The sequence below is a fragment of the Monodelphis domestica genome, chromosome 5, assembly GCF_027887165.1.
Source record: "Monodelphis domestica isolate mMonDom1 chromosome 5, mMonDom1.pri, whole genome shotgun sequence".
NCBI classification, from domain to species: Eukaryota; Metazoa; Chordata; class Mammalia; order Didelphimorphia; family Didelphidae; genus Monodelphis; species Monodelphis domestica.
The window spans coordinates 240,187,181-240,200,291 of NC_077231.1; the positions used below are offsets into that span (position 1 = coordinate 240,187,181).

Genomic DNA, 13,111 nt, shown 5'->3' on the forward strand with positions numbered 1-13,111 from the left:
GTTTTTAAATGTCAAACAGGAATTTATATTTTATTCTAGGGGGAAAAAAAGTATCTAGAGTAGTTTTTTGAGTAGAAAAGAGGCATGGTTACACTTACCCTTAAAGAAAAACACCAGCTACAATGTGGAAGATGAAATGGATGTTTCTTCTCAAATAAGAAAAGATAAGTCAGGAGAAAAAATTAAGAACAAGGCTAACGTGGTTCTGAGTTCAAATCTAATCTCAGACACTTCCTAGCTGTGTGTGATTCTAGACACCCCACTTAACCTCCACTGCCTTACCCTTTCCATTCTTCTGCCTTGGAACCAATACACAATATTGATTCTAGGATGAAAGGTAAAGGTTTAAAAAAAGAAGCAGAAATGTCTATTGTAATTGTTTAGTCAAAAGGTGATGAATATCCTCTGAGAAAATTGGCTACAAAAATTAAAATCTCACTGAACATTTCAGTTGAATCTTGAACAATAAGCTAAATCTGATTTCTGTAAAGCCGGGGAATAATTTATACACTTCTTCTAAACCTACCAATAGCCAATGCTCTCCTTCAAAATCTTTGCTGAGGTGACAATGGCAGCTTGTTACATGACAGAAAGAATTAGACCTCTTATGATGTGTCTGAGTTGTAGCAGTATGACTTAAGCTGAGTGACCTTGATCAAGTCAGTTAATTTGAAACTTGGTTTTCTCATCTGTAAAATGGGAGTCATGTTTGTAATTACCTGCCTCATTGTGGTGCTGGGAGGATTTCATAAGAAAATAGAGAATTTCAGAGGTGGGAGGAGACCTAAGGATCCATCTAGTCCAACCTGCCCCTGGAGAAAGATTCCTTATTCCTTATATAAGGTATTTAAAAAAGCAGTGATCCAGGGGATAACTGGGTAGCTCAGTGGATTGAGAGCCAGGCCTAGAGACAGGAGGTCCTGGGTTCAAATCTGACCTCAGATACTTCCCAGCTGTGTGACCCTGGGCAAGTCACTTAACCCCCATTGCCTAGCCCTTACCACTCTTCTGCCTTGGATCCAATACACAGTATTGGATCCAAGACAGAAGGTAAGGGTTTATTATTAAAAAAAAAAAAAGTGGTGATCCAGCTCTTACATAAAGGGAGGGGAAATCCAACACCTCCAAAAGTAGCACATCCCACTTCTGGGTGACTTTATTTGCTAAGATATCTTGGTTTTACATCAAGCATACATTTTCTTCTTTGCAAATGTTATCTCTTGCTGTCCACTAGGACCAAAAAAGAACACATCGAATCCCTTTCTGGGGGATGACAGCCCTTCAAATCAGTGCAGATAACTATTATGTCCTGCATAACTATATGAAGTGTGTTATAAACTACAAAGCATAAATGCTAGTCTTAATTATTATTGTTTATTTCCCAAGATCACAACAGTAATATGAATGATGTAAACAGCAGTATTATGTAACAATATATTTTATAATTGGATTCCAAAGGTCTATTGGTTGGCATTTGTAAAACGCAAAATACAATCTCACAAATTGTCTAACACTGGCAATATACCAAAGCACCAACCATTTTGGGAACATTACTGTAGCTTTACAAGTGATGAGTATTTTAAAAAATGAGCTACCTTCCAACCAGGCACTGTTATTGATTCTATGGCAGTTTTAAAAGAGGGACATTTTCCAAATCGGAATACCACACCATTTAGATCTTACCACTTGATCTCTGATTATTTTAATAAAAATTTTATCCTCAAAGGGAAAAACACTGATTTTTATCATCCTTTCCATATGGCACCTTATGTTGTAAACTATTAGAACCCCATGTCTTCCAGCTCTCTTTTCCCTGTTGAGTTAATCATCACCATCTATTGAAAAATCTAGGGGCTCTTTTTGTTAAGCTAAAAGGATGAAGAATGAATTTACAATAAGTCTAATAGAATAGTCTCAACAAAGGGCATAGAAAACCATATAATTGACCTTAAAATATATTTAGGAGACATTTTAAAAGATTGGTAGCATAGGTCTTCACCTTATTTCCAGTGCTGAACCTTCTCACCTCTACCCCCACCATCATTCATTCTTCTTGCTGAATTTCAGCCCTGGATCCACTCTGAGCTCTGATGGACCAGCTTTTGCTTTGTCTTGTTTGGAATAGGGCCCCCATCTTACTTTCTGACCATTAACACCAAAACCATGCCACAATATCATATCATCATTGCCCCTATCTACTTCTGCTTTAGGTATTGAATTTCTGCATTAGAATGTAAGCTTCTGGAAGGCAGCAGCTATATGGCTTGCTTGTATTTACATACCAAGAGCTCAGTACCTGGCACATAGTTAGCTCTTAAATGCTTGCTTACTTATTCACTGTCTGTCTACATCTGTCCAGGCAACACACCTTGCAAGTCTCTGTTCTATGGATAAAGAATTTTAGTGTCTATGATTTTCAATCTGATGTCCTTCATCAAGGCTAAATGTAATGAGGCAATGGCGGGACTGAAGAAATATTAAAAAATGAGGAAGCAATCAGAAGTCTGTATCCCTCATCATTATTACAAGTAAAGAAAGATGAAACATTTGGCTGCTGTTTCTTTTAAAGATTCCTATGAAAGATGCTCTCCTCTTTTTATTTCACTGGATTCAAAGAACGTGAGAATTTTGCTTGATTTGTTATGAATCTAATCCCCATTCCCCACTAAGCCCTAGCATATAGCTCTTATATTTATTCACTGCAATGTCAATGAAGGGGAGGGGGCTCAGAGATGAGGGAGCCTCAGAGCAGAACAGTGCAATGGGATATTGTCATGCATCACTCACATTTATGAACCAAGGCTCCATCATTTCCAAAGGAGTAAGTAATCTACCTGAAAATGAAGAGCTAGTCAGATAACATCAGGATTCTTTACCAACTTGCAAATAATTTTAAGTGGAAATGACAAAATAACAACTGTAGAAATTTTACATTATGCCTTCAAATATAAATTCAGTTCCATCTCTAAGAGAGAAAAGAAGAGAACTGAAGGTATTTCCTTAAATCTGACACATTTGATAATAAGAATATAAATGCTATGGAGCAAAAATCATCACGATTCAGTAGAAAGGAGTCTGGCTTTAAAGGTAGGAAGATCAAGTCCTCCTCCTCCTCCCTCTCTCTCTCTCTCTCTCTCTCTCTCTCTCTCTCTCTCTCTCTCTCTCTCTCTCTCTCTCTCTCTCTCTCTCTCTCTCTCTCTCTCTCTCTCTTATTTTTATGCAAATCACCTCACCTCTCAGGGGTTCAGTTTCCACATTTATAAAAGGGAGATTTGAACTAAATGATTTCTGAGTTTCCTTCTCACTCTGTAAGATATGGATAATTTACCAATCTGAATTGATAAGAAATTCATACACTGATAAAAAACCAGATCTAGACTAAGAGAAACAAATACTTATGAACAGAAGGAATATAGTGCATCTTGTTTAAAACCAGAATTGCTCTCAATATAGGAAAATATTTGTTCAATATATTGATTTCTATGTTTCCAGCTGTCAAAGCTTTGCAATGTTGGGGAAATTGGAGAGGAGCATCCTCCTATGTCTATAAACTTTCTTTTCCTCAGTTTTACCTAAAAACTATTCATTTGTAGCATTGTTCCTATTCATTGAAATTTAGCTGTGCTCCCCAAAAATGGTCATTTTCAATAGAGCAGAATTTCCAGAGCAACTATTCTGTAACTGGAATAAATCTATGGATTCAGGAGCGCATACTGGTTCAGACCAATGTTCCCATTACCTCAACCCTGGGCCTCTTATGTTGTATCAATAGTTGATTTGTGGGAGACTGTCACATTGCTCTTCTACTATATCAGCCCCTGAAGTTAGATTTATATTCAGAAATACTGAATTTCTCTTAGTAAGCTAATCAGCTCTACTGATAATCTATTAATTTAGCTAAATATTCTTAAAGCTATGTCCATTTTTAGCCTGCACTATCTCTTTAGGCTAATAAGCCCTACTTGGTCTTTAAGCTAATTAGGAGCAGGATAAGCCAATAAATATATATGCTTAAAATCATATCTTAAAGTGCATTTCTGGAGGACAAAATTCTGACTGTGCTGAGTTTTATCTTTTCTTCCTTTCTATGATGCCATCCTTATCTTTTCAGACAGTGACCATAGGCCAATATCTTTATTAATCTAAACACCTGTCCTCATCTGTAAAATGGGGAGGTTGGGCTAGATAATTGCAAAGATGCCTTCTAACTCTAATATGTTACAGTTGATCCCAGGATTGGCAGAAACCATTACAAGTCTGGGTAAAGATGTGAAAAAATGAAGTAGGGATGTTTATGAAATGAACTGACTAGTGAAATATGAGGAAAACCTAAGGATCTTCATATCTACAAAACCAAAAATGAAAGTAATTTGGAGGTATCTCTCTCACTTCTCTTTCTTGGGAAAAAGATGCGAAGATGCCCTATGCAGTGAGCAAGCCTCTCTGGGCTACTTGCTGTTTCCTGCACAGAATATTCTGATTTCTTACTCCTGGGAGGTATTCGAAGTGACACAGTGGATAGAGCATTGGGATAGTTAGGAAGACCTGAGTTCAAAGTCAACCTATGACACATCACTATTTGTATGATCCTGAGCAAGTCACTTGATCTCTGTTTCAATTTCCCCAACCGTACAATGAGGTTAATAATAATGTAGTTATGAAGATCAAATGAGATACTACCTCCCCAGTGCGTGGCACAGTGCTTTGGCATACAGTAGGCACTTAATCAATGCTTTTTCCTATTCCCCTCTCTTCCCCATGTTCTCTATATAATCTTACTTATAGCTATAATGCTTTCCCTCTTCAACTACAACTTTAAGAATCTCTAGTCTAATCAAGAATCAAGATCAAATGTTAGCCTCTCTAAAACTTTTTCTGATCTTCCCAAATGTTAGTGTTTCTACTTATAAATTACTTATACTTATTATATATATATATATATATATATATATATATATATATATATTTATATCCCCCCCCTTGGTCGAAAGTAAGACCCTTGAGAGCAGGGATTGCTTTTCATTTTTATCTTTGTATCCCCAGTGCAATGCCTGGCACAAAGTAGATACTTACTAAAAGCTTGAATAAAATTAAATTGAGATTGAAAAATTCTACAATGACAGAGAAAGCAACAAGGTTCTTTTGGGAAAGCTAGATGACAAACCAGAATTTTTCATGGAAGAAAAGTGAAGTCTAAATTAGTCTAAATTAGGTTATGTTGCATATTCTTGTATATGCCTGAAAATGACTTTCCTTAAATCTTGGCTCTCAATTCACTGAGCCTCTTAGCTGCCCATGACTTTCTTTCATATTTTAAAGCAGACCCTCAGTTCAAAGTTGATGGTATTTAGTTGAATAAAGAATCTACATATTTTGAATCTAATCCTTAGGCTAATTTTATTTTAAGAAGTAACAACTATGGCATACCTATAAGATCTGTGAATATGACAGAAAAGGATAAGGACAAATGTAGAAGGAGATATGGGACACCTGGGATACTAATGCATTGTTGGTGGAGTTGCCCACCATTCTAGAGAGCAATTGGGAACTATGTCCAAAGGCTATAAATCCATAAATACCCTGTGATCAAGCAACATCATTATTGGGTCTGTATCCCCACAAGACCAATGAAAAAGAAAAATATACAAAATATGTACATGTACAAAAATGTTCATAATTGGAAGAACTGGAAACTGAGCAGATGCCCATCAGTTGGGGAATGGCTGAACAAGTTGTGGTATATGATTGTGATGGAATATTATTGTGCTGTAATAAATGATAAGCAAAATGGCTTCAGAAAAAACTGGGGATATTTATATAAATTGAGCAGATCCAAGAAAACATTGCACACTCTAACAGTAATTGTGATTAACTATGATCAATTCTAAATGAAGTGGTATTACATTGACCCAAGACAATTCCAAAGGACTTAAGATGAAAAATCCTATCCATCTCCAGAAGAAGAACTAATGGAGTCTGAATGCAGATCAAAGCATACTTTTTTAAACTATTTTTCTTGGGAGGTGTTTTTGGTCTGTATTTTCTTTTGCAACATGGCTAATAAAGAAATATTTTTTACATGACTTCACATATATATATATAATCTATATCAAATTGCTACCTTCTCAAGGAGAGGAGGGAAGGGAAGGAGTGAATTTTAACTCAAAATTTTAAAAAACAAATGTTAAAAATTTTCTGCATGTAATTGAGAAAAAAGAAGACCTAAAAAGAAGAGTAATTGAAAATGGAGTAAGTGATTTTCCCAATATTTAATTCTCTAAATGAATTATCTGCCTTTTTTATTTAAGGTCCTGCACAGAGGGGTTGCCACATGAAAATATTTGATGAGTTTGATGTCAAAGACCTTAAAATAGAGATAGCTTTCATTTATTGTGAGGCTATAACCAAGGCCCAAGTAATTACCTAGGTAAAATTGGTTTGGCAACATAAATGTAACTGGAAACACAAGCCACAAATTTCTTAATTGGTTTTACTTGGGGTGGATAATTAGTTGATGAGGTAACATGGACTGGTGGATAGAAGGGCAGCCTTATGGATATTTGACCTGGAGAAGAAAAGGTTCTGGGAGAATATGACTGCAGTTGTTCAAATATCTAAAGAGTTATCATGATGAGAATAGTCTTATTCTGTTTGGCCTCAGTGGACAAAACCAATAGGAATGGAGAGAAGCTGCAAAAAGACAAATTTAGGCTTAATATCGGGGGTGGGGGTGGGTGGGGAGGGAATCCAACAACAAATCCCTAACAACTAGACCAGCCACAAAGAGGAATGTACTTCCTCAAAAAGTGATGGATTTCCCATCACTGTCACCAAAGCATCAAGCCAATTGATGGATGACCTTTGTCAGCTAGGTTCCAGTGAGAATTCCTCTTTTTAATGGGTTGAACTAGATAGTTACTAAGATCCTCCTTTCTAGCTTTTGAAAACTTTAATTCTCTAGAGTCAGGAATACATAGATTCAGTCTTACCTCTGATGAATAAGATTGGTGTGACTGTGAAAAAATCACTTAATCTCTCAGGATCCCAGGCAACTTGCTAAGTCTAATAGGAATAGATAAGCTACAGCCTTGGGTTGATAAAGGGAATTTCCACACCTAGAAGTTTCCCATATTGATGAAATCCAGGTCTCTACCCAAATTCAACATAATGCACAGATCCATCTTCCAGGTTTGGAATGGGGGGAGGAATGGGGAGGAGAGAGGCAGTCTGTAAAAAATATCATGTTGCTAAATATAAACCATACATACTTGAACTTAAAATTTAAATAATGATAGCTCTTCCTACTTGGATAGAAAAATAAATAACCAAAAAAAGTGATAAAACATTTTAAACTCTTTATCACAAAGAAGACTGAAATTATAGAAAATACTAAGTCAGGAATATTATGAAGAGAAACCAATGACACCAGAGTCCCCAAAGAATTAGGAGAATCTTCTAAAGTAAAAGGCGAAAATGGCTTACCCTACAGTTAAGCAGCGTGTAAAGGACATGGTCAGGAGTGGTCTGAGCTCTCCACTGCAGAACCTCTGAGAGAAACAGGAACTACGACAAAGCACAATTATTAGGCTCATGCTATTGGAAATGGGGCTTTTCATTCTCCTTTCTAACAACAGAATAAGGCAATTCTGTCTGGAAAGCTTTCAGGATCACTGAAAAATCAGCTCTTTTCTCCAATCCAAATGCCATAGGAAAAGCAGCACCATCATATTCCGCAGTTAAGGTCCTCTGCTCACATAATCAAGAACAGGCAGCTTGGCTACACTTTGGGACCTAACATAATTAAATGTTTCTCACTTGTGTTGTTGACCCACAAAGTCCCCAGTAGGCTTGCAAATCCTAAATTTGTATAAGGGCAGAAGGAAGGAATAAATGAATATTTTTCTTCTCTTCAAGGCTTCAGGAAGAAGAAATTCCTTAAGTATTTGCTAGACTAAACAGACTATCCCTGGGGGGTGATTTCTTCATGGTAAAGGAAAGTATTGTAATTTCACAATTGGTACATCCCACTGGGTCACTCTCTATTATTATGATAAGGCTGGTATTTGACCAATGGTCTGTCCAGAATTGTGTGTGTGTGTGTGTGTGTGTGTGAGAGAGAGAGAGAGAGAGGGGAGAGAGAGAGAGAGAGAGAGAGAGAGAGAGAGAGAGAGAGAGAGAGAGAGAGAGAGAGAGAGAGAGAGAGAGAGAGAGAGAGAGAGAGACCGAGACCAAGAAGGGAAGGGAGAAAGAGGGAGAGGAAGGTAGAGGGAGGGAGGGAGGTAAGAGAAAAGGAAGAGAAAATCAGATAGATACACACAGAGCTGGCCATCCAAAGATGCTCTCTGTAGACATGGGTGGTAGAATGTGACTCATAGTAAAATGATCTCACAGCTAGTGAGGCACTTTATACAATAGATGGAGCTCTACTAACTTTTGTCAAAATGGCAAATGCAACCAGAATGATTTTGCCAATGAATGATACATCCAAACTGGGATTCCTTCCTAACTAGAAGGCTTTGGATATGTGAAACAATTAAGCATTTAATGCCACATTTGGTCTTTAAGTCTGTAAATATCAAGGGAATTTCTGGCTCATTCCCACATGTCCAAAGGTGGTTGTGTGTTGGGGAGGATAATACAATAAATTTAAATAAATAAGTACAATAAATTTAAATTTAAAAGAGAAGGAGTTGTATTTCTAGTAATTCTCCTTCTTCTGCTCTTGAGAGATCATGAATTAATTTGAAGGAACTTCGTCCTCCAACTTCGGTTTCTGAGCTAGTTTCTCTTCCAAACCTAAAGCAACAAGAGCTTCAATAAAGAGGGGTCAGAAGTAGGTTTTCTAGAGGGCCACAATAGTAGAGAATAACTGGGGACCAAAAGGGTCGGGAGGAATAGGGATAGCTGGAATGACAGGTAGCTTAAGGAATGTTGAGAGGTCAAGGATGAGATCTCAAAGAATTCTTTTAGTTCCCTCTAAAGGACCAAATTAAAGGACTAAATATTAGCACTATTTTCTTTGTCATTCAATGATTGTGACCACATGTCTACCATTCCTATTTTTTTAAAGAAACAAACATCTGTCCACTAATTTCACAAAATAAATTAAATGGCATCTCTGTTTCAGAGACAAGAGTGAGTGAATACGCTGTCAAAGAATCCAAAATATAGAGTGACTCCAAGTCTGCAAAGGACTATTTTAGTCCTATATTAGCTTCATATCCACAGAAGTTGAAGTGCTTACCTTTCGGGCCTGATCATTGTCTTCTATTTGCCCCAGGTCTCTGCCACTAGCTTGAGCAATCCTTTTCCCAGAGACAAGGTTCCCCACCATCACGGAGGCAGGGCCAATTTCTAATGGAAGACAAAAGAAAATGAAGAAAATTATTAAATTCCTCCCCAAATTAGTATCACATTCCTTGGCCAGTTGCCTGACAAGCCCAAGTTGGATATAAATTTGACCTTTGCATTATTTAAAAAAACAAAAACAAAACCAAATTACATTAAAAGTGAATTTGTTCATTATTTTCTTAGCCTGAATCAATCACACAATTTTATTTTTTATTTTTATTTTGGATGCAGAGTACAACCTAATTTAAATATAATATTTATAAAACATGTATGTAATATTGTTATATATCATAATATAATACTGACAAATCTCTCTCTCTTTGTGTCTCTGTCTCTCTCTTTCTTTCTTCTATCCCAACACAGACACCAAGAACAAATATTACATTCCATAGTCAAATGAGCATTTTAAAAATTATCTCTGTCACCATTCTCCCCTTTATTATTACACGTGATGGAGAGTTCCCTATGTGAAACCTCATATTTTGCAAAATCCTTTGTTAGGATTCAGGAACAAGATTGTTGGGGCAAGAGGAGAAAGAATCATTTCACTATCCATTTTATTGACTGAAGAAATTTCAAGTACTTTCATCAAATCTACAACAAGCATTTGAAAATAGAAAATGTTTTGAAATAAAAGCTGCTAAAAAATCAATGCCCTTTTTTATTCTACAGTTACTCATAGAAATCTTGAAATTCAGAGTTGAAAGGGAACCTAGAGATCTGCTGCTCCAACTCCCTTATTTTGTAGATAAGGAAACTGAGGTCTAAAGCAATAAAAGTGTTTTATTCAGGGCTACACACATAACTCACAGTAGAGATAAAATGAGAATTCTCAGTTCTGTGCTCTTATTACACTTAGACTTGTTGCTTCTCTTTTCTGTGTTAAGAATACATCTTTGAAGTGAAAAGCATATATTTTGGAAGAAACCAAAGTATAATGGATAGGCCACTGGTTTTGGAATCTGGGAGCCTATGTTCAAACCCTGCCACAGATAATTATTAGTTTTATGACCCCATACAAGATGGTGAACCCCACTGGGCTTCTGGTTCCTCATCAATAAAATGAAGAGGTTAGACTTTATGGCCTCTAAAAGCCTCTCAAAATCTATGTCCCTATGATCCTGCCAAGTATGGTAAACATTTTTTTAGGACTGAAAATGCTTACCTGTATTTTATGAACAACAGAACCCTTTTTCAGAATTTCTAATGATGCTTTGGACCTCTAGGGATCTAACCTACAGACCTCAAAGCATCACCCCTGGCAGACACAATGCCTGCATTTTCTTTTTGATAACATGGCCCTGGGACACCAAGATAGTCATGTTTAATGAGGCATAACTGCTAGTTTGTTCAGCACATTTTGAACATTAGGGGAGAACATTCCATCGAGTTTTTAAAAATATCTACACCAAAGCTAATCATAGCATTTGGTGGTAGTGATGTTTATCTAGGCTGGAATAACATACCCATCACAGTCCAATTTCATTTGCCTGATTTTTGGAATGCAAACTGAAATTCACTGTTCACACTTTCTTTTATTTGTGAAAAAGATCATGTAATCAAGTAAGACATAAATGCATTCATATCCAAACATATACATGCATTTATTGATGCATACACAGTCCTAAGGACTCTCTGTATTTGGGATCTTAAAGGAGAGCTGAATGGAGTAGAAATAGTTTGTATTATAGAGTATACTAAGCTGGAAAGACTTTGACCATACATCTCGTGAATGGTTAGAAAAAATACTTTACAATGAAGACCAACATAGCCAAATCATTAGAGGATTATCATGAGAAGGTTGGCCATTAGGTGATCAGAGTTTGGGAGGTTTATCATATTAATAATAATAAAACTGGAAGAGGTTTCTTGCTAATTACAATAAAAATAATAGCAGCTAACATTTTTATAGCATTTTCTTTGTGCCAAGTGCTTTACAATTATTATTTTGCTTGGTGTGCCCAATAACCCTAGGGGCGGGGGTAGGTGCTATTATTTCTCCCATTTTACAGATGAGGAAACTGAGGCAAGCAGAGATTAAATGACTTGCCCAGGATCATACAGCTAGAGTGTCTGAAGACAAATTTGAACTCAGGTGCTCCTGATTTCAGACCCAGTTATCTATTCACTGTGCATCAAGCTGCCCAGAGTTCATGTATGTCACTCTAATGAGATGTATAGATATACCAGATTGTCATTAATACAAGAAATGCTTAAATTGATGAGTATTCTGATGTATCTATGCATATACATTTTGGGTGTATATATACCCACAAAGACCTTTTCTGCATCTTAAAGTCTTAGAGAACTTGTATAAAGCATGGAGAGTTTAAGTAATGTGCCACAGGATGCCCAGTTGATGAATCTGTTATTTCTTATAATAATCATTCTAGTGATTTTTCTTTTCATGCAGTTGTAGAAAAAGAAAGTACTTTGGATTGGTTATATGGCTTCTGTTGCTGTTCAGTCATTTCAGTCATTTCTGAATCTTCGTGACCCCATTTGGGTTTTTCATGGCAAAGATACAGGAGTGGTTTGTCATTTTGTTCTCCAGCTCATTTGACAGATGGGGAAACTGAGGCAAATAGGGTTGTGACTTGTCCATGTTCACACATGTAAGTGTCTAAGATAGGATTTGAACTCATAAATTTGAATCTTCCTGATTCCAGACATGGCACCACCTAGCTGTTCCTTTGGTTAGAGTAGATAGTCACTAAATAGTTGCTGACTAATTGTAAAAGGATAACTTGCTTGGTTTTTTCCTAGAAGTTACAGAATTTCAGAGTTAGAATGAAGCTCAGATGCCACTAGTCCAACTCACACTTGAACTAAGAATTGTCTTACCCATCCAACAAATGGTCTTTAGCATCTGATGAAGACCTCTAAGCACCTCCCAAGGAAGCTCCTTCTATTTTTGGATAATCCTAATTGTTATAACTCTTCAACTTCCCCCTCATCTACTACTGGTTTTGCCTTTTTAAGGAAAAACAGAACAAAGCTAATCCCTCTTCCAGGTAGCCTTTCAAATACTCCCAGACAGCTATAAGGTTTCCCCTGAGTCTTCTCTTCTGCAGGATAAACATCCCCAGTTCCTTCAAATAATCCTCCAATGGCACTGACTGGAGAACTTCCACCATCCCAGCTGTCTTCTTCTGGATGCCCTCCACTTTATCCACCTCCTTTCTAAAATGAAGCACCCAGAACACAATCCTCTAGATGACAGTAACCTTCACAAAAGGATTTCCAAGTCGCCATTCTGGGAGTCTGGTTTCAGACAATTTTTAGACTAGTGAGCATGTAGGATAATCAAACTGCGCCTAATGTGTTTAGCAAAGCCTTTGTTGATTTCATTGTACTTTTTTATGTGGGGAAAGGATTAACTTTTTCTTTTGGTAAAATGTGATGCAGAAGAATATTCTCCTTATCAACAAAACACAACAGAAACTTGGGACCATAACGATGTGGCTAGAATGAATGGAAATGCTGAACTACTTAGAGCATATTTTATTTAATTGCTTTTGCATGGATAATTAAATACACTTGTAGTCTGCATCATTCCTTTCTATCTATTAGCTTTCTGTTGTTAGTGTTTATTTGTTGGTGTCTTAAGTCCCTGCAATTTAGGACAAGGCAAGATGTTCTTTTTAACCGATTGTTAGAAGTTGATCTAATGTATATAGATGAGAGAATTTTTAGGGACATCAGGTTTCCACGTTGTATTTTTGGAAGGACCTCTAGAATTAGCTGAGGCAGATCCTCT

At 36.7% G+C, this 13,111-nt stretch overlaps 1 protein-coding gene across 7 annotated transcripts in view; it reads right to left on the bottom strand.

Annotated features, from left to right (window-relative positions):
* The window catches only part of DIP2C (disco interacting protein 2 homolog C), a 634,433-nt gene that overhangs the window by 95,470 nt on the left and 525,852 nt on the right, over positions 1-13,111 (bottom strand). For all 7 annotated transcript variants that reach the window (XM_007504698.3, XM_007504697.3, XM_007504696.3 and 4 more), the window contains 2 exons: positions 9,245-9,354; positions 7,483-7,563 (listed from right to left, as the gene is read on the bottom strand). In XM_007504698.3, the coding sequence (XP_007504760.1) occupies positions 7,483-7,563; positions 9,245-9,354 (191 nt within the window). The remainder of the gene's footprint in view (positions 1-7,482; positions 7,564-9,244; positions 9,355-13,111) is intronic.